Source organism: Lynx rufus, unplaced genomic scaffold (assembly GCF_022079265.1).
Source record: "Lynx rufus isolate CCGP_SWC_20201006 ecotype Redwood Valley unplaced genomic scaffold, mLynRuf1.p SCAF_8, whole genome shotgun sequence".
NCBI classification, from domain to species: domain Eukaryota; kingdom Metazoa; phylum Chordata; class Mammalia; order Carnivora; family Felidae; genus Lynx; species Lynx rufus.
The window spans coordinates 113,753,926-113,776,675 of record NW_025814896.1 but is presented as its reverse complement, the minus strand read 5'-3'; the positions used below and the strand labels follow the sequence as shown (position 1 = coordinate 113,776,675).

Below are 22,750 nucleotides of genomic sequence, written 5' to 3'. Positions count from 1 at the left end.
AACCAAATCATTTCATTGACAAAATATCCACAAATACTCCTTTCTCCCCACACCCATACTTGGAAAGATATAGTACAGAAAGTCTAATGGAATCCTTGAGGTTTTATTAGGAGTTTCATTGTTGAAGTCTGAATGTAGTTGTAATTTTCTGGTGGGTAAATAAGGTTTACCTTTTAGAAAATCATGCGTATTTTCCATTATTTGACCTTATTTCATAGTTCACTTTACCTAAGTGGGAAGGTGACACCATTTATACCTTTATTTGGGAATTTGAGGAATATGGTTGGAGTTCTGCTCTTACATATAAAATCCCCGATAATAATTAATAGGTTTTGAAAAACTTTGGTCTTTTGATAAAATGTACCAAGTAAAAAGCATATGGACAAGGAAAATAGATCTACCAAATGGGTCAGAGGTTAAGATCTTCACAGTGTGGGCCTGTCCAGTCATTGACAGTATTGCTACTTGAAAAACAAGCCACTGGTAGTTCCAGTCATCCGGAATGATGCTCTGTTTCTCTTTCTGGCATTTATATTAATGTTGTTATTAGAGGATTCATGTCAGCGATCTACTATCCTTGGTCTGTGTCATTCTTCTGTGAATCCATATCCATAATATTTATATCTGCCTTGCTCTGTAAAATATTAATAGCAAAAACTCGCACAAGAAATTAACAGTTCTTACAGGGGGCATAACTAACTCATCAGGGTTGCCAGTCAAGAGGTTTCTGGACAGTCATTTCTTTGTCACTCCTCTGGTAGACAGTGTGAGTGGTGATAATGCCATGTATGGCTTTTCCAGATGTCTAAGCAAAATTGGTTTCAGTAATTTAATAGAATGGCCATTCATTAAGCAAAGAGAAAACCTGTCTTATTAGCATCTTTCAAAATTGAGTTTCATATTCAAAAATCAACTTCAACAAAACAAGACGGTTTTCACTTGTCCATTTCATGAAACTTGCATCTTGGTAGGGCTTTTCTTCTAACATATTTTTATTTTTATAGAGTTGATCTTAATTATAGCCATTCCTGTTCACAGACAGGGCTAACAATGGAAAAATATCTCAGCGCTCACATCATCAAAGAGAGTTCTAATGAAATAATGTTGTTTTATACAGGTCATCAGAGAAGTAAAACAAATGTTGTCCTCTTATTAAGCTATTACCTCACCTCTTTGTTGAAAACATGAAACTGTGGAGAGTTAGAGTGTATCATTTTCATAAAATATTAGTTGCTGAAGAGCTTGTCTCCAGCAGGCATTCCACGTTATTTTTTCCTATTCATTCAAATCCAAAATATTGCTCATCTAAACTTTCTGTGTGTTAATCACTGGTACATTAAGTCTGAGACTGCAAGGCGCCCAGTAATTCACAACCATCTCAGGACTTGTTCACCTTAAGGTCACTTATTCAGTTCCTGAGCTGGTGGTCATTAACACGAAGTCATCATCTCCTGTAACTGCACAGGATTAGTAAAAAGGAAAGCAAGAGATTTTACTTCAAGAATCTGGACTGAAAAGCCGCCAGATTTTTAGGCCCTGGTTTTCTTTCCTCCCTCTTTACTATCTACAGTCTCATTGAAGTAGGGCACTAGGTTGTTGGTGAGAGCCTGTCGAAGGTTCTCCACCCCAAAAAGCGGCCCTGATCGGCGCAGCAATTGCACGAAATGCTCTGGGAGCAGAGAGGAGGGACCATGGAGTCTACTGTGTGGGAGGTGTCCCTTGGGCTGATTCCTGATCAGCTTGGAGGAGTTTCTGACCAAAGCGGATAATGGGGAGACTTTCTAGTAGAGGCGGGGCATGGGGAGGGGTGGTCCCATATCATTGAGAAATGAAAGACCACGGGGTTTCAAGAAACTCTGGTGTGCTGAGAGGGCTGGAGCATAAATTGGGAAGGAAGTGTTGGGCTAAGAACTCTGGCCAGATATTTAGCCAGGAGCCCAAGGAGGAAGGGTCCTCTGTGCTCAGTCATGGAGAGTGGTTGGTGTCCTCTAGCTAAGAAGAGATAACTGAATATTCTGAGCAAGGGAGTCTCACTGACAGGTTTGCAGTTGTGGAGAATGGATGAGAGGGAGGGCAAAGCTGGGGATAAGAAGTATGGGGAGGATAGATAAGAGGGTATGATAGGGGAGGGACAGGGCTGAGGAGAGAGGGAGGCAGATTTCTGGCTGGGGTGACTGGTTGGAGTCTCTGATAAAGAGAATGTAGGAAAACTGAAGATGAGGAGAAGGGTGATAATAAGTTCATTTATCATGAAAATGTCCCGTAGTATCAAATAAATGGTTTTCAAAGGACAGAGGTCAACCTTTGAGAAAGACTGGGGAATCACCAATATATAATTGGTAACGTGAAGGATTTCTGAGTTTCTTTCCAGCCCTTAAATTCTGTGGCTCAGCAAATAATCTCTCAGGCAAATAACATTTCCGTAAGTCTAAAATTAACAGTGATCTGTGTTAAGTAATTTGATGATACTGTGTAGTTACTCTTACTGTTGTGATCAGTAAATAAATTGTAGCCTTATGCTGACATTGGAAAGCCATCAGAACAGACTTGCTGCATATCATCTTTGTATTAGATGCTGCAGGAGACATTCATTTTTTTAGATGTGAAATAACGTCATTGAGTTTTTGGTTTAAGTTGAAGTAAGAGATAGAGGTAAAAAAACAAGGATAGAAATCAGAGAGATTTGTCAGTAAGCTCAGGAAGTGTGGCTTAGGAGGAATACAGTGAATTTGGTTTTAGGCTTGATGAGTTTGAGATTATACCAGAAGATGAAATGGGAATGATTAAGAATAGGAAAGATCTTCTGGCTAGAGATGAAGCTTTGGAATTCCTTCCAGGGACGATGGTAATTGAAGTCCAGATTGTCTGGAAAGGGTGGAACAAAGCAACACTGCGGAAGCAGCAGGTCCTAGGGAGGCCCAAGCCCTGGCAGACCCACCTTCAGGCTGCAAAAGGGTCAGGTCCAGCCAAAGCAGTTAAAAGTCAAACAAGAATTGGAGCATCCAGGTGGCTCAGTCAGTTAAATCCAACTTCGTTCAGATCATGATCTCGCAGTTCCTGAGTTCGAGCTCTGTGTCAGACTCTGTGCTGACAGCTCAGAGCCTGGAGCCTGCTTCGGCTTCTGTGTCTCCCTCTCTTTCTGCACCTCCCCCGTGCATTCTCTGTCTCTCTCTCAAAAATAAACATTAAAAAATTTTAAAAGTCAAACAAGAATAATATTTCACTGTGGGATATGAAAGAGAGAGTTGAAGGTGGCAGCTGGCCAGCCTTGGAGGTCAAGGATGATGGTGATGACCGACTGGAAAATGACCATCAACTTTACTGACAGGTCAGCCTTTGGTGGCCTTTCTCAGAGGAGCTTCTTTGAATAAAGAGGGAGAAAGTGAGTTTGTAGGTCATGAAGGAAGAGGAGGAGAAATAATAGTGATAATAATGGTTGGCCTATATTTTATGCTTCCCGTCACATGCCAGGCAATGTTATAAGCACTTTATACATGTTATTTTGTTGAGTCCTCACAGTAATTTTAGGACTATACCAATATCACTGGTAGTAGTATGGTTACTACTTGTTTTTACTGATGAGATAGGTGAGGAGCAAAGGCAGTGCGTGTAGATAGTTCTTTTGAGACATTTTGCAGCAATAGAATGAATGGAAAAGCACAGTAGGTGACATCATCAGTAAGTTAATGCTTTTCCAAGAGCTTTTAATATGTTTTTCTTTAATTTTAACATTTTTTTAATGTTTGTTTATTTTTGAGAGAGAGAGAGAGAACAAGCATAGTGGGGGAGGGGCAGAGAGAGAGGGAGACAGAATCCGAAGCAGGCTCCAGGGCTCTGAGCTGTCAGCACAGAGCCTGATATGGGGCTTGAACCCACAAGCTGTGAGATCATGACCTGAGCCGAAGTCGGACGCTCAACCGACTGAGCCACCCAGGCGCCCCTGAAATTTTAACATTTTTGAAGTCAGTGAGGGTAGAAGTAACTGAGGATGCTTCAGGTAGGACTAGAGGGAGGAGAGACTGGTAAGGAGGGGAGAAAGAGCTTTGGCCTTGAAAGGAGAAGGGACAGCTTTGTTTGTGTAGAGAAAATTAAGAAAAGTGGGTAGTCACTTATTTTTTACAATTCAAAAGTGATACAGTCTCTGAACTTACTCTTGATTATGTTAGAAAATGAGGGAAGGAGGTGAGACAGCCACCAAATAATTATTGCATTCATCTCTTTCTTCTAGAACATTTCTTGACTCGGAGTTAACAAATTTAGAAAGAGCAGGGGTGCCTGGCTGGCTCATTGGAAAAATTGCTCAACTCTTGATCTCAGGGTCGTGAATTCAAGCCCCATGTTGGGTGCAGAGATTACTTAAATTAAAACTTTAAAGAAAAGTGAAGAAGAGGAAAGTTCAGTGTTTTTAACTCCTCCACACTAAATTCTGTCAAGGGCTGCGTATCATTTTTTTTAACCATTTGCCATCTTCCCATGTATTTGGATGCAGTAATTGCATTTTCTTAATTGTTTCTTCAAAAGCCTATATTTGGGGACCATGTAATCCAGAGGCAGAAAGGACAGAACGCAACAGATGGAAATGTGGAGTGTGGCTGTAACAAGGAGAAGGGGGATGAGAACAAAAGGGAGAAGTAAATTAGTCACTGTAACGATAAAAAAGTGTATCTCAAAGTCTGTTTATAAGTTTATCATTGAGACATCCCTTTTATGAGAACATTTTTATTGGGGAAAAAAGGCTCAGGACCACTACCATCATGTTTATAGAGAACACAGTGAATTTACAAGTCGGCCACTGCTAGTTAGTTGGAGCAGATTGATGCTTAGGACCTTAAGTGACTCTAACTTGGTGACAGCAGATATTCTCTTGTGAATAAGTCAAGACCGGCTGGTTATGCTGCTGAACTCATCAGATTCTCTGTCTTCCTCCCCCTCCTCCCACTCCTTCTCTCCTCCCTTCCTGGGAATGCTGTTGAGACTTGACCAAGGTCATCTGTAGGGTTGAGTGAGAAACAGCCAGGCAGGTCAGGGCTTCTGTCGGCCCCACCTCCTCAGAACTGTGAGCATGGGCCATGATCCAAAAAGGTGACCACACTTTCACGTATTTCCCTTGTAGGGGAGTACACTGTCCTTGGAAATAAAGGGTAGAAAACATGTAGAAAATATGACCATGGCAATTACAGCAGTCATTTCCGTTTGAAAACATTTCCTGAGGCAAAGTAAATGTTTTCTCACAGAGCCCAACATTTGTCTATGAAGACATTTTCATCAAAACATTTTATTGATATGTAAAATGTTTTAAAAGTTCATTCTGTGTAAACGTGATCATCTCATGCTAACCGGGGTGTGCTGAGCACCTCTGTCTATCCATTAATATCTGGTGTTTGTCAGTCTGTGCTTTGTGTCTGATGTCAGATGTCTTTTTTGCAGATATTGATGAATGTGTAAACAACACTGTTTGTGACAGTCACGGGTTTTGTGACAATACGGCTGGCTCCTTCCGCTGCCTCTGTTATCAGGGCTTTCAGGCCCCACAGGATGGGCAAGGGTGTGTGGGTGAGTTTTTAGATTTCTTTCCCCAACGTGTTTCACATCCCCTCTCCCCCATTAAATGTAATCAACAGCAGGAGAGGTTGTAATAAACAAGGTAATTTGGGCAGAATTCATCATCATTTGATTTTGTCACACAATTTTGGGGATGCGCAGAAGGATGGCTCCTGAAATTGTTCAGGACATTAAGAACTAGAGAAGTAGGGCTTGGAATTTCACATATATTAAAAAAGAACATCTGTTGAAACTCAGCTGCGGGTTCGGAGCCCTTCTGGAAGAGTCCCTCCTGCACAGGAAATAGTCTGGTGTGTGGTGTAGCTTGTCTGTCTTCAAGATGTACCTCCTTAGGCGGTGTATTTAAGGAAAAGTGCTGGCAAGAGTTTCATTTTCCAGGAATGACACCCGTAAAATGATGCTTCGGATTGTGCAACTATATTTCTTTGGTCTGTCTGGGATTGACGGAGCTGGAAGGAATCTTGAATATCATCAGATGTCCTAGAACAGGGTCCAGCCCATGCTCAGATAGACAACATATTTCATATTTCATTTTCTGATCACCTCTGATTTTTTTAATTAAAAAAAATTTTTTTTTTTTAGATTTATTTATTTTTGATAGACAGTGAGACAGAGCATGAGCAGGGGAGGGACAGAAAGAGGAGACACAGAATCTGAAACAGGCTCCAGGCTGCGAGCTGCCAGCACAGAGCCCGACACAGGGCTCAAACCCACGAACCCTAAGATCGTGGCCTGAGCCAAAGTCAGACACTTAACTGAGTGAGCCACCCAGCCGCCCCAGCTCTGAGTTCCTTACATAGCGTTCATTGGGAAACATTTGCAATTAGAACCATTAAATGAGAAAGAAGATAGGTTAAATTCAGAACATCACAGACAATCAGACTTTTTCTTTACCCTTACTCTGTTCATTTTCACAGCAGATAACGTCTGAGGAGGAGTTAGCAACTTCTTAGTTTGAACATCTGCAATTAAAAGCATTAATTCATTTCCTGTGCAGATGAAACGGGGAAAGCAAAGTCGATTTGGAGGTTTAGTGATGAAATCGCTCACTTGAGTAGTCACGGCTTTTAAACCAGCACTATCATAATTGCTAGTTCCAACTCCGACTTTAATCTCCTTTGTGCTAAAATACAGGCAATAAAAATTGTGTAAATATTTTGACTAAACAGGTCCTGTGATCTGGCTCCCACTTCTCAGCATCACTGCCTCCTTCTGCACCTTTTAAAACCGCTTGTGGTTGCCCATGCAACTGTGAAGTCACTGGGCTGTTGTTTGCTCCTTTTGCCGGGAAGGGAAGAGCCTCCCGACGTCCCCTTGCTTGCCTGGGCTCATCCCACTTACTCCTGAAGATACTTTCACTCTTCTCCCAGACACTGTCCCTGCTCCATCATCTCTCTCAAGCTCAGCTCTGACCCCTCCTTCTGCTTCCAGCATACCTTCAGCAGATGCAATCATAGTACTTACACACTTTAGGGGGAATTGTCTGTCTGTGTGTCCTGCCTCAGCCACCTTCCCCAAGGCCTCAAGATCCTGTGGTTGAGAGCCTTGTCTGTCTCCCCTGCCCGGGACTAATGTTTGGCCTATTGTGTGTGCGCAGTAAATTTTAACTGTTGCATGATGAGGTATTTTAGGTGTCGGGCCACTGACATCACACAGCTCCTGAGCCCCCGATTAATGTTCACTTCCAGCCAGTCAGATGAGTGCACCAAACCCATCTTGACATGTCATTTCAGCCTACAAAACACCACCGTTAGAGAAGGAATATTTGTTATCATTTTATTGGGCTTCAGAGGTGTCATTTTATTTGCTCATTCACTCTCAAGAATATTAACTGAGCACCTAATATATGTACTTCATGCTGGGTGTTCTGTAGAATTTAAGAGTTGAATCAGCCCTGAGACCAAAATTTGGCCATGCTGTTTCCTCTTCTTGGATCCTTCCTGCACCCTCACTTCCCCCAAATCCCCACCAGCTCTGCTTATTACCCACTCATCCTTCATTTGGAACTTGGCTCCAATATCCTTTCCCTAACCCACCCCTTCACTTAAGGTCCACTGCTCCATCTGTTGTGGCCTGTGAGATGATCTGGTTGACTTCCCTGACTTGACTGTAAGCTCCATGAAGACAGGAGTCAGGCCATCATTTCCCCAGTGCCTGGCCCAGCGACGTAAACTAGAAAATATTTTTGGATTGAGTAAATTCATTCTGGTGGGAGAGATCTCAATAGTCGTGTAAATGATACATGCTAGAAAGTAGAAAGTTCCACTTGACATTTACCAAATTGATAAGTATGAACTGGCACATTTCTAAAGTCAATTTTTCTGGTCTAAATTATGACTGTCTGGGTTGATTAAATATGCCAACTCTCTGCTTTCCTTCATGTTATAATACCTTTTCATAAGCAAAACCCAGCTTATTAGGTTTATATCTGTTTATATACACAGTGAAATGGAAAACTGAGGTAATTATCCAAATAAGTCAAGATACATAAACTTTTTGTCCAATTAACTGGGTATAGCAGGTGAAAATAAGATCTTTTCCCCTGAATGATTTGGGTAATTGCTCAAATATTTAACTTTGTATAAACCATCTCAGAGCACGCTCATGAAAGCTGATGTTTGTACATGTTTAATGCATAAAATACATGAGCATTTCAGATGTCAAGTCAGGTACTTTGTTGAACTGGACATTCATTAATAAAATTTCTTTGAAAGATACCAGGTAAAAGGTAGTATTGGGCAAGGTCAGACATTAGGATTAGCCTTTTTTTAGGGCTATGTGTTTGTATAATATCAAATAAAATGTACTCATTAGTAGATTCCTGGACTGTGTTTTAATTAAGTATAAAGTCCAGATGAAAAACACTTAGCAAAATAGAAATTACACTGTGGAACACCCACAGAATTTTTAGAGGCACGGTCAGTGATAAGTTATTGGAACACTTTGTTTCATGCGAATGATTAATGTATGCTGGCGAATATTTACAGGGGTCTTTCCTTTATTCCCCAAAGGGATACACAACCTGAATTCTGGTTGTAGAATTATGGACATCTTGGCGACTAGAGAACTGTATTTTTAGTTATATGAGTAGATTTAAAGCAATTTTTTTAATGAATGTACGAAATGTTTTATTTCTGAAGTGCCAGTTTTGCTAATATTCCTTGAATTTAAAACTGAGAGTACATTGTCATTTCATTTAAGACCTCATTATGTCAAAAAGTCGAGGAAGAGAGAGTTACATGGTCAGAGTGTACGTGCAATGCTTGATTCCTTTAAAGAGGAATTGGAATTTGGAAACGTTGCTTTGTGTTTTCACGGTCCTTTTACACAAACCAAACTGTGCAGCCTGGCCTTTAGGAGCCCCTTCCCCAGAATACTAGAAGGGTTTGATTGCTCCCTGGGGACCATTTGTGACCAGTGGCCACCATGAGCCCTGGCGCAGCTGGTAAAACAGAGAGCTGTCAGGGGTGAGGCACACATCTGACTTGATCTGTGCTCCCTTTTCCAGATGTGAACGAATGCGAGCTGCTCAGTGGGGTATGTGGTGAAGCCTTCTGTGAAAATGTGGAAGGGTCCTTCCTTTGTGTGTGTGCTGATGAAAACCAGGAATACAGCCCCATGACCGGGGAGTGTCGCTCCCGGGCCTCGGGAGGTAAGTCACAGTGGCTCCTCCTGGGGACTTGTACCTACACTGGTTTGGGCCAAACACTCTGGGAGTGAGGTAAGAAATAACCGAATGTTCTGGCACACTGCTGTCTCTGGAAGCTTCCATGCTTTTTCCGAGCCTGCCTTATCAGTGAATTAGGATGTGGTCAGTGACAACTCTGAGCTAGATGGCCTCTCTTGTGCTTTCCAACCCAGAGACGCCATGTGTAGGGTAAAGGATCCAAAATGATGAGAACATTCACTGGGAATTGCTTAAAACTCAGAGAGAGCCATCAGCTCAGGGTTTAATATGGCATCATCTCATTAGGTTGCATAATCTTTCTTTCTTGGCCCTTGGAGAAACGTGTCTTGACACTTCTCTAAATTAAAAGCAACATATAGGCCTCTCAGGATCTACAAAGACTTCCACTTGGAATACTTAAGGTGTTTTTTCAGAAATTGGCCCAGAGAGTGGCTGTGTTTGCGTTCATTTAAAATTTGATTTAGTCTGTGTCGTCAGGGCATGAATTGAAATGGAGAACTGATGGTTTTCCAGATAAATTAATCAACTTCCAGATCACTCTCTTAGTTTGTGCCATGTAGCTATAGCCTGGTTATATTTTAACGAAAGCAAAAGACCAAATGATCATTTGAGAGCCAAATAAAATGAAACATTGGCCATTTGACTTTCTTGCTCAATCTCGGTTGTTTTTATCCATGTGTCTAAGAGTGCTCTCACTACTTCTCAACAGGGCACACTTGTTCTGTATGAAATAACCATCTTTGCAAGTAAAAGGAAATGCAATTTAAAAATATCTTCACGTACACCTATTCTTCTTAATTGTTAGATATAGAGGGGAAGGGTACAGAATTACAGAATTACACAAAAAGACAATACAATGTGTAATTCAAAAACACTGTGAGGGGGAAGAGGTGATGTATTGCTGGAGGGAGGGGTTATTCCTCGTTCTAGTGACCACCTCTGTGACACATGAGCTGTAGAGAGAACACTTTTCATCTTAGTTGTTCCTAAAATAGCAAAAACAAACACACAGTTAAAAACCTGGCTGGCCCATAATGCGATTGGTTAAGTCACTACCTTTTCCTATTTGTCTTTAGTTCCGTAGAGGAGTGCCTCGCCCATGGTATGATGGTGAATTTATAGTATTTGACTGAAAGATTATAGTATTATAGCATCATTATTATAGTAGAGTATAGTGTACTATATTATAGTATTATAGTATTTGACTGAAATAATTCACATATCATCATATTGTACACTCATTAAATGATTCCTACGAACGTTACGTAGTCCAGATAAATGCATATAGTACAATGTTAAGTCACAAAATGGACTGTTCCAGTGATTACAGTCTGTGGCAGGAGGGAAGAGGAGGACATATAAAATAGAAAATTATTGGAATTAATGGAAATTTTAGCCTTTTATTTTATTTTCTAAATTTCTTATACTACCTCAAATTGGAATAACCATGGTGGTCTGCGATTTTCCAGCTGTGTAAGCTTGGGCATATCATTCCACATTTATGAGGTTTGGTTTTCTCACTTGTAAAATAGAAAGGTTTTATTTACCTCACAGAATTTTATGATTTAAAAAAAATATATTCTATATGTAAAAGGCATTTGTTAATGGCAGAGTACTATATGAAGTATTAAAATAGTAAGCTATGATCCAAATACTTAAGGGATATCTATTTCTCATCCTTTTATGATCTTTTCTGAAATGGTGGACCTTTTTAACAATGTTTTTTCCTAGATAGGTATTTTTTTGCTGGAATGTTTCAGCAACATCAGGGAATGGTTCATTCACTTCACATAGATTCAGTTTATGTAAATATCAAGGAATGGTTCATTCACTTCACATGGATTCAGTTTAGGTAAATGTCTGGGATCCTAAAGTTTGTTCATTTCTTTTTTGGAAATTAATAGTACCTTAATAGGATCGTGAGACCATCTGAATCATATTTGGTGAACTGGAGTAGTTCATCATAAATGGCTTCTTAGGGACGCCTGCGTGGTGTAGTTGGTTCAACATCTGACTCGTGATTTTGGCTCAGGTCATGATTTCACGGTTTATGGGTTCAAGCCCCACCATCAGGCTCTGCACTGATGGTGTAGAGCTTTCTTGGGGTTCTTTCTCACTCCCTTTCTCTCTACCCTCTCAAGATCTCAAATAAATAAACTTGAAAAAAAATTTTTTTTAACTGCTGCTTAAAACTGTACAGTGATTCATTTTGTAAGCTTTGTTCCTCATCTCCTGTTTTTAAGCTTTTCTTTAATTAAGTCCCTAACATTTGCTTTGCCTTTTTTCCTCCCTTAGAGTCCTTGCTCTCATTGACTGACTCTTTCTGGAAAGTTCTTCCAGTCAGAATTCACTAAGTACTGTCCTGTGTTTTTAAAGAACTTGGTTTTGAATACTCAGCTTCATAAAGCTGCCAATAGATACATAGTTTCTCCTTCCTCTTTGTATCTAATCTTTTCTTTTATGGTTTCTTACATATTTTCCCCATAGTTCTCTGGCTTCTGCTAAATATTATACATACCCAGTTGTTTTTATTGGTCCATGTCAGTATAATCTGACTAATTTATCTTGTTTCTGGCAGCTCTACCATACCTCAATCTGCAGAGTTCCTGGCGAACTGTAACTGATTATATGCAGCCTTCAGATTGTCTACGATGATATCTTCATCTGAGCAGTTCTCTGTCAGGGTCCTGAGAGGCAGGCCAGCTGTCAACTGCAGGAGGAGACTTCTCTGCCCGACTTGAGCAGGGCTGTTTAATTGACCTGCCGTTTGAAAAGGCATTTGAAGCTAGGAATCCTGGAAAAGATAATATAGTTTCTAAATATTTAAATTTTCACTTAAAGCGTATCAATGTACATTCATTTGCCAATCTTTGAAGGAGGGCCGAGAACTTGTTTTGAGTACAAGTCCACTCTTAAGAGTCCTGCATGGCTTGTCTTGCATAAACTACATTACGCATGATCTCCACCACCTACTTTAAAGGGAGAAAGAATTTAAAGGCCTTTGCCAAGTACGTGAGTGTAAAATTCCTCTAGATTTTTATCGTTTTTCTCAATTTTTGTGTAGTTGTCTTTTTTTAACATTTATTTTTGAGAGAGAGAGGCAGAGACAGAGCATGAGCATGAGCAGGGGAGGGGCAGAGAGAGAGAGGGAGACACAGAATCTGAAGCAGGCTCCGGGCTCTGAGCTGTAACCACAGAGCCTGATGCAGGGCTCGAACTCACAAACTGGAAGATCATGACCTGAGCCGAAGTTGGATGCTTAACTGACTGATCCACCCAGGCACCCCTACAGTTGTCTTATCCACACCTAATTTGATAGCGTTCCATTTACTGAATCAACTTTAGTCTTTAACTTGTTCTATAAACAACTCCTCGCAATTCATACTTTATTGGTGTATATACTGTTTAATTATGTAATTACAGTAATTAATACACTGGCACAGAATGTTTGAGAATAATCACAGATGAGTCTTGGTCAGCATACAGTTCAGCATGTGAGAACAGGAAATGTGTGCTTCTGCCCAAGAGCAGCTTCCTGGCTGTGAGCATTCCACCTGCTCTGGGCACAGGCCTGGGTGCCTTTCAGAGGGCAAGAGAACATTGGTTCACGCAACAAGTTGGTTAAATGGGGGCCATCTAGAAGAGTTTGTATCCTACTCCAATCAAAGGATCTGCCGTTACACAGAACAAAACTTTTTATACCAAATTTAAGTGAGGGTTTTTAACAAAGATTCAGAATAATTTCACTATATACATTCTAGACCAACAGCTCAGATCTCATCCTTCCTGAAAAGTAATTTGGAAAGGAAAGGTGAATTTGCAAGAAAGATGGATTTTACTAAGCTGCTAAATTTCCCCAGGTCGAAGGGGATCCCACCAATGAGCAGTAGCACAATCCACAGTGGTATCGTACTGAGGACAGAACAGGAGCCAAGGGGTGATGTCAGGAAGGCAGATTGCAGATCAGTGCACAGAATTTTCCAATAACTAGGGATAGGTAATGGTCATGAAATTATGGGTGTTTCCCTAGACGTGTCCCAAAACAAGTGGGATACCCACTGGTCGAAGGGTACCCCTTTCCCAGCAGGGTATTGTACCAGGTAGCCTTTATGGTACTTTTGAATTTTAATGTCCTAGGGTTTTTGTTTCTAAACTACTTCTTGGCTCCCACCTAATATTTTTTAGGTCTGGTCTAATGGTTTTCACTGCCTGGGCCTTTGGCCACTGATTTACATTGTTGTACATTGCCTAAAAGCACCTGCAACAGAAAGAACTAAAAAAATGTCCATGCCACTCATCACGTGTAAGAGGGTATGGATATGAAATATAGCCTGATGCTTTTATTTTCTCAGTGCCTGTGATAATTGCTCCATAAAAACTTTATGTCCTCGGGCACTCTAAAAGAAGCAGTAAATATGTGGTCTTGGCAACTGCAGCCTTCAAGCCTTACCCACAAAATGCTGCTCTCTGTCTTGATTGGTGCACAGAGGAGACTCTGGGGTAGGAACTGAGCTTATTTTTAAAACAGAAGGTATAAGGAAAAGAACACAAAAAAGATATATGTTATAATCGAGGCAGGTGTTCCTCACTTGAAGAAAAGCAAATAAACGAGATCAGAAATTATACAACATAAACTGGAGTGATTATTTGCATTAAAGAAGAATTGTTCTTTATGCAGTTTATTGCAGCGTTTTCTTAAATATCCATTTTTCTCTAATATATTTGAGAGCTTATTCTCACATCACAAGGTAGAACCTAGGCTTCTACAACTAGGAAGCACCTTCATGGTTTTCTAGCCCAGCTCCTGTATTTACCTGTCAGGAAGCCGAGGTCCAAGGAGAAACTCTGAATGCTCTTCTTAGGGTCCCACAGCTAGGGCTGTGTGGGAACCTAACCCCGGGATCTTTTCCACTTTGCCATTCCCCTTCTCGAGGCCGAGGACCCCATGACTCCAACCTCTAACAATTGGCTTCCTGGGGCACCTGGTGGCTCAGTTGGTCCGGCCTTTAGTTTTGGCTCAGGTCGTGATCTCTGGGTTCATAGGATCGGGCCCCATGTGGGGCTCTGTATCAGGAGTGCAAAGCCTGCTTGGGATTCTCTCTCCCCCCCTCTCTCTACCCCTCCCCTGCTCACACTCTCTGTCTCTCTCTCAAAATAAATAAATAAACATTTTTTTTTAAACTGGCTTTCTTTTTGAAAAAAAAAATAATGCATGTGATTTTATTTAAAACAATGCATATTCTTCTCAGAAAATTGGCTTATACAAAAATATATCAAAAATGAAAATCCCCCACAGTGGCACCACCCAGGAATAATCTCTGTCACCGTGCTGGCCTCCAGATTCTTTGATGGGGACCTCCAGGCTCCACCTACCTCCACAGAACTGTCCCCCATTTGATCCAGGGCCCCCAGGCTTGTCTGTGCAGAGCGCCTTTCCCTTGGGCCAGTGGAGAGCACCTACATGCTAAAGCCATTCGTCTCGCTGCTCATTCCTTCTTGTGAAACAACTGACCGTGGTTTCCCGTCTTCCCTCCTCCTGCTTTCCTTCTGATTGATTTAGGACATTCCTTCCCCCATCCTCCTCCCTCTTGCTCTGGTCTTTTTCTTTCTCGTTTCCAGACTCTTTTTCCTCAGCCCATTCCTTAAATAATAATGTCCCGGGGAGTTGCATGTTTAGGCCTCTTTTTACTCTCTGTTCTTCTCTTGGGATATTTAATCGTCTTGTCTGAGTCAACTCTTACTTACGTGCTACAGCCTGCCAAGTATCTTCTGCCTCCGCCTCTGTCCTCAGAGCCACACTCCTATTTCCAGCTGCCTATTATTGGCCCTTTCTCCCGGGGTGTCTTGTCAGTGTATCTGCCTGAAATTATCCCCAAACCAAATTCATTACCATCCCTTCTCCAACCTGTGTTCACTCATTAATTGCCAAACATCAGTCCTGGAAATCCTGACATCACACCTTAATTTTTCTCCCCATTCATCCAAGCCTCCAGAACATTCTGCCAATTCTATCTCAACAGTGTCCTTCAGCTCTCCCTGCTCCTGTGTTACCACTGCCCTGGGCCAGTCCTTCAGCAACTCTTACCTGGACCATGGCGGTAGCTTCCTGACTTCCCTCCATCCCCTCCCACCGATTCCTCTTCCTTGCTGTTGCCACCATTGATGTTTTCAAAACATGAATCTGGTTTTATATTTATTTTTATTCAAGATTTTATTTAAATTCCGGTTCGTTAACATTCAGTGCAACACTAGTGTCAGGTGTAGGATGTAGTGATTGATCACCACCTACAACACCCAGTGCTCATCACAAGTTTTAGCTGCTTATTGCTGCCTACAGCGTGAAGTCCAAAGCCACTGGCAGGGCGGCAGGACCCTTATACTCTGCCTTACTCATCTTTGCGTCCCCTGTAACCTTGCTCACTGCCTCACCTATGGCAGACACTCACTACCTCTTGAATCAAACTGCGTCTCGACATTCAAGAGTGTATCCCCTCTGTATTTATGGTGTCATTCCCAGCTAGTTCTGTAGAATTAAGTACTGATTCGTTTTATCAGAGATAGATTGGAGGCCACAGTTGAATGAGGAATGATCTATTTATACTTCCTTGTAGGGCGGATGGTTCCTTCATGTGTTTCGGTTAAATAACAAGTAGAACAGAAGAATGAAAGCGTTTCCCTGTTGTCAAGGGACACGTGTAAATCATCCTCCTGATTCTGACAATTGAACTCAAAGAGCATCCTTGTTCTCCTCCTAGAGAGGTCCACTACAGGTTTTATGTACGTACATATTTTTTTAAAGGCAGGAAACCACATATAATATCATTGAACTGTTACATTTGGCAGAGTAGGGTTTTTTTTTATGTGTTTAGTTAACCTGTAAGATAAATTAACATTGAGACAGTTTTTTAAAAATAATTTCTGATTAGAAAAAAAGACCTTCAATAGGAAAAAAAAATGAAAGACAGTGAGAGCATAGTATTTAAAATGCAAACATTGTAAAATGCCATAAAACTCCTGAGGTCTTACTATGTATTTGTAATGGATCTATACTATAAATGTAGGTAAGGCTAGGGAGAACATACTCATTTGTTGGGGGGGGAAAGTTGAATCAGGTTTCTTCCCACGTTCAAAGAGCATAGAAGAATTTACTAATTACCAAACTGTGCTTTTACTTTTATGAAATTTTTTACTTGCTATATATAAGATGTAAAATAACATCTGAGTTTTTAAGTGAGGAGATGTCCGTGTTTGAATGAACTGATGGCAGTTGATCTAAGTGACAGACTCCAACTGGATATGAGCCATTGCATGTTCTTGAGACAGGAGATGCCCACACTGGTGCGGCAGCAGTCATTTGGGGCCCTGGCATTTGCTATAAATATGGCCCAACGAGGAGGGGTTGGTACATTTCCTTTAAACATTTCCTGATATTTTACCTGTCACCTCAGATGTGGCGTTACTGTCCCAGTCATCTTCACAGGCCCTCACAATGCACCTGTGACAGCGTTTTGCCACGACGCTTGCTGCTGTGACATCCGGCCTCTTCTCTGTCTCCACGGGCGCCACCTGCTCACATGTCTCTGCGTGTCACACCCGTTTTTCTTTCTCCACGGAACGTCCTTCTTCTTTCAGGAGCCTCCTCTTTCACCCCGGTCTTGTTCTGACATTCCCGGTGTCCAGTCCTGTCTCCATGAATCACAGGCTTTCTCTCCCCCACCCCCCCAGCCCCAGCCTGTTGTTATCTCAGGCTCGCTTCCCCTGTTCTCTTCTGTTCCTTTGCTGGAAAAAGAAACAAAAACAAAGAACCTTCATTCAACCTGGCTGGTATTTATTGCCTGCCTTTTAAGTTGAGGCCATGAGGTGAGTCTCAGAGAGTGGCATCGTCCTCTACCCAGTGCCTAAATCAGGAACACGGCTGTCGCTTGTTGCATGACAGCGCCTCCCGGGCTCTCTGTCACCTTCACCTTCAGTGACTTCCTTCGCAGACCACCACTCCCCTCACCCCACTCTGCCCAGACCTGAGTACAGTTGTCCTTTTTATTCCTCCTCACCCCTGTCCACCTTATCTCCTGTCCAGTTTCTCTAAAGTTATTTTTGAAGAAGTTGGTTCACATGTCAGCTCTCCAGGCAGCCTTCTGTGGTAGCCCTGCCCACCCTATCCCTGTGGAGTGTGGCTTAGGCGCTTTACTCTTGCTCCCTGAGCATTGTCACAGCCTGACTCCCCCATCAGTGAACTGGGAGGAGGAGTCCTCTTCCAAGTGCTTTTTCTCTTATGCTTGGCTTTCTAATCTTTTGACTTGGTCCATATCTTTACCATCTGTTCCCATTCTCCCTTTTTCCTTGCATTCATTCCTGTTCAGCCCACTCCTATTGTCCGTGCTTGTTTTCTGAAACTCAACAATGGCTGTCTCCTGAATTCCACCTAAAAGACACACACTTTCAGGACATCTGGAGGGCTCAGTTGGTTAAGCATCTGACTCTTGATTTCGGCTCAGGTGATGGTCTCATGGCTCGTGGGGTCAAGTCTCAAATGGGGCTCTGTGCTGACAGTGCAGAGCCCGCTTGGGATTCTGTCTCTCCCTCCCTCTTTCACTTGTTCTCAAACTCGTTCTTGCATTCTCACTTTCTCTCAAATAAACTTGAAAAACACACACGCTTTTTATTTTTCAAGTCTTGGAGAAAACTAGGAAAAAAAGGAAATATATGAATTTTCAAGTTCTCTTTTATTCCTTCTTAGAATATTATGCTAAAAATTCTTTTCCCATAAAAAAACAGGAGTTGGGGCGCCTAGGTGGCTCAGTGGGTTAAGCGTCTGATTTCAGCTCAGGTATCAGGCTCTGTACTCACAGCTCAGGGCCTGGAACCTGCTTCGAATTCTGGGTCTCCCTTGGTCTCCCTCTCTCTCTGCCCCTCCCCTGCTTATGCTCTGTCTCTCTCCCTCTCAAAAATAAATAAACATTAAAAAAATAATGAAAAACAATAAAAAACATGAGTTGGTATAAAACATTAGTGCCTATGGTGATTTTAAAATAAAAAATGGAATAAAGCTTTGTGAATGATTGAGTTGAAAGTAATTTACTGAACATTACCAGGGTTAGAGTTATATAAATTGATGCCTTTTTAGGACTCTAGCAGGTGTTTTACTTGGAGGCATTGTTTGCTCATGGGTATTTGCTCATGGGTCTTTGGTCATTGTCGTAAACCTGACTGTCCCAGAAAGGTATGAAGAAGATTAGCTCATAAAAGCCTTCAGAATACTTTGCAAATGGAAATTGAAAGACAGGGGCCCGTTTAGAATGCTCCTGTCTCCCTTAATTAGAAAAATGTTGCAGATTTCCTCAACCTGACAGCAAGGCTAAGATTAGACCGAAGGAAACCATCCTCTAAATGAACACCACATCTTCTTCTTTCTGAGGAACCAAGAGAGAAGATGTTTCTAGAAAGTGCTGTTCATAAGTGGCACCATATGACTCAATCCATGACTTTCTCTTCAGAGCCAGGGAACATGATTATACTCTATGTGACCTGGTGGCTAAACTCTATACCAGCAAGGATTATCTGCTGTCCCCTCCCCATTTGGCTCAAAGAAGTGAAAAAATAAATAAATAAAACAAATTCATGCTAGTTGAGATGCTAAGAAGCTGAGCCCCATAGAAGAGGTTTCGGGAAGGCAACAGGCATGAGACATTGGACCAACCTAAATCATCTCTTCTGGAAAGTAGGGATGCTTTGTAACCTGCACATACTGTTTCATGGAGTTGCTCTGTGGATCACAAGAAAGGGCCTCTGTAAAATATGTTTCAGAAACATGTGTAAAAGTTGAAAAAACTCACTTCTTACCATCCTCCATACCCTAGGATTATACTATGCAAATTGCTGTTTATACATAGATGTGATGCCAACCTCTTAATAAAATTGAAAAATCAAATCCGAAGATACCGGAGGAGAGGTAGTATATTTCTTAGAAGTCTGTGGCATGAGGTATGTAGTATGGCTCATGTTACTCATAAAATCTTTAATAAAAATAAAATTTATTCTTTTTAATGCCTGGCACTTTACTATCCATTGATTAGATCTTTGAAAATTGCTTGGCAATTTAACCATTCTTCCTGTGGCAGCAAGTGACCTAAACTCATAGAGATTCTTTAAAGAAATCACATTGCATTGTGTTTACTGATGAGTTTTCCCCCCAGTGGAAAAATGCTCTAGGAAGTTAATTATTTAAAGGTTAGAAAGATAGGGAAATTGCTGTTGTTTCACAAAATGACCTTTGTGGACTGGTTTTTTTGAAAAGAATTTGCATCTCTTTCCAAACACAGATGAGGGCCTGACTAACCCCCAATTTCAGCTGTATAAACATTGAGCTTTCAAACTGCTGGGATAAAAAACAAAACTTGTAACAACTGATGTAAAACCTGAATAACAGGATGATATTACTGGTTGTCTCCCTTATGCAAAAACTTGTGAGTTTCCTTCCAAAAAAGAAAAAGATAATTTTATTTCTTAGTTTATGTGCTATGAATATAACAAACATTGTAGAAAACAGGCCTAGGTGTGTATATATATACGTATGTGTATGTATATACATATATATATATATATATATATATGTATATACATACACACACACACATATATATATAAGCCTCTGGTGTCTGATTACTTAGGAATATAGCAGCTTTCATGATGCCCTACTGTATAGTATTCCATGTTGTAAGAAATGCCATGACATACTTACAACTTGGAACGCAAGAAGAAAACAATTATTCAGCCCTCTCTTTGCACAGACTGTAAACTTGATTGACAAGCTAATTACGCTGCTGGTTTGATTTGTATTTCCAAATGCATACGTTAATAGCTGTACTTTTAGGTCAACTGAATAAAATGAGCAAAATCATGAGTAATGGGCTGCCAATTAATTTACAAGTGTTGGGGGAAAGTTTATAAATTTTTCTGCAAGACTCATGGTGGATTTTAATAATAACTTCAAATGCCCTTTTCCCAAAGAATTCTGTTTATAAGAGCTTGGAGCCCCTCGTAAAGAGAAGGAAGCGGTGGTTGACTGCTCTCTGCGTGTGGGCACAACACATTTCTGTCTTTTGCACACTTGAAAGCTAGAAGAGATGAGGGCTGTGGCAAGTTTTACCTGATTTCACATCCAGGGAAATGGACTTAAAACCACTTCGTAATCTGTTGTAGAAATCAGCATTTCCTCTTTTTCCTGGACCCGTATTCAAGGTTGGAATTTGCCATCAGCTATTGACACTGACTTAGAATCCAGCCTGAATTATGTCAAAGATAGAATGATCTAACAGCCACAATCAAGTGTGAAAGGGATCTTCTACATTCTCATTGATGTTCTGTGTTTTGAGAGTAATATGTACATCGGAGTTTTGTTTGCCATTTTGCTTGTTTTCCTTGCCCTAGGAGGAAAGAAAGGGTAGTCGCTTTTCTGATAGAATTTTATGGAATTCTATTTAGGAACACTTTTGCTAAGTGGCTTATTAATCTAGTCCTTACAGTCAATCTGAGCCTGCCAAATTAAGTATATAGGGCACTATTGTGAAAATAACTCCTTAAATTGTGCACCAACTGCAAAACAAAGGTAGGTGTTGACATTCAGGTCTTATCCTCACTGGCAAATGTTTTCCCTTTGTCCTTGTAGTTTCTTCATATCTAAGAAGCGTTCTAATGAAAATATTTCATTGAAATTAATCTAATTAATTGTCATGGCAGTAGTCAGCTTTTTATTTGATATAGCATAAAATAAAAACTATTAATAAGTCCTAACTGGATCATACACAGTAACTGAACTCTGCAGCATATGGTGGAGAAGAGATTAGACCACTTTACAAGCCTACTCTCAAAATACTGACCTTTTTTTAAGTTTTATTTATTTATTTTGAGAGAGAAGGTAGGGGAGGAGCGGAGAGAGAGGTAGAGAGAGAAAATCCTGAGCAGACTCCGCACTGTCACCACAGAACCAGATGTGGGCTCAAACCTATGAACTGTGAGATCATGACCTGAGCCAAAATCAAGAGTCAGACTTAAGCAACGGAGCCACCCAGGTGCCCCCAAATACAGTACTTCTAAAAGCTTTTAAAAGCACAGTCTTGTTCATAGGCTATAAATCTGATGGGATTAAATCATTTATAGTATTATCTGAAAGTAAGTGAATTTTGTTCTCATTGTTTGTATTCTCTCATATCACTTTGTCTTTTATCACAGAGGGTTAAACTGAGTCTGTTGAAAAATATATTCCTCTAGAACACACATGAGCCAGGACTAGAACCGAGCCTTGAAATTCTTCCCCAAGGCTTAGCTGGCACTCATTGTTTCATTCAAAGTCCTATATTTGCAGCATTTTAAGTAGACTTTCAGTAACAAAAGGTTATTTTATAGATTTGGGGTTATTGCAGTGTTTTCCTGGTTATTATACTCTGCCTTGTACTGTTCAGAAAAGATTGGGGCATTGTTGATTCAAATAACCACCTAAGAGTTAAATATTTTGTGTGGCCCCACATCTCTGGTCAAATGTTGGGGAAAATTTTCATTGATTTAAGTAGGTGTTATAGCTCACATAGAATGGGCCTATGTTTGGCAAGAAAGCAGATATGGAAACTCTTCTCACGGCCAAATTTATAGGAGTATAGCAATTGGTTTAACGTAAAAGAAAATGATTTTGACAGATTTACACTCTTGGGGTGTGTTAGAAATGTATCAAAATTCCGGATTCCAGTGCATTTTTATCTTGAAGTGGAAGAACCCACACCTGAAGCAGAAGGCCGTTTTGTGTAAATGAAATGCTGCTGGCACCCCCGCCCCCCAACCCCCCCCTCCCCCCGTCTATCTCTTTATTATTGTGTTTTCCGCTCTGTTGTGATACCCATCTGGTGTGTCCTAGAGGGCCCCCTTTCACTCTCTCCACTCTCTTTAGACGTAGATGATGATCAACCCAAAGAAGAAAAGAAAGAATGCTACTATAATCTAAACGATGCCAGTCTCTGCGATAATGTGCTGGCCCCCAATGTCACCAAACAAGAGTGCTGCTGTACCTCCGGCGCCGGCTGGGGAGACAACTGTGAGATCTTCCCTTGCCCTGTCGTGGGGACTGGTAAGGACCAGCTGAGCAGTGTGTTCACACTTGGGTTGGGTCCCGTGGTGTCCAGGGCCTTGGAAGCTTCTCATTTTGGTTGCTGCATTGAAGCCTTGAAAGGATGACATTGACTGGTACCTGCCGTAGTGGCATCGAGATGAGATTACCGTACAGTACGTTTTCATTCAGAGCTGGAGCCATCCCCCTCATCCCACCTCAAAATGAATTCTTAAACTTAACATCAGTCCATCGCAGAATACACTATTACAGTAAGGTTCCATATGATATTTTGGCAGAAAGGCAATTCGGTTTTATTCCATTTTTAAGTTAAAACCCGTCTTTGGCTAAAACTGATCCCGCATTATCCATAGCTAGAGCTTGCATATTTAGGCTAAGATCTTGCC

The 22,750-nt window shown here is 41.1% G+C and overlaps 1 protein-coding gene across 7 annotated transcripts in view; it reads left to right on the top strand.

Annotated features, from left to right (window-relative positions):
• LTBP1 (latent transforming growth factor beta binding protein 1) overlaps window positions 1-22,750 on the top strand; it is a 406,918-nt gene that overhangs the window by 350,765 nt on the left and 33,403 nt on the right. For 5 of the 7 annotated variants that reach the window (XM_047068909.1, XM_047068908.1, XM_047068911.1 and 2 more), the window contains 3 exons: window positions 5,428-5,553; window positions 9,071-9,214; window positions 22,188-22,364. In XM_047068909.1, the coding sequence (XP_046924865.1) occupies window positions 5,428-5,553; window positions 9,071-9,214; window positions 22,188-22,364 (447 nt within the window). The remainder of the gene's footprint in view (window positions 1-5,427; window positions 5,554-9,070; window positions 9,215-22,187; window positions 22,365-22,750) is intronic. The other 2 variants (XM_047068915.1, XM_047068912.1) reach the window with 1 other exon arrangement.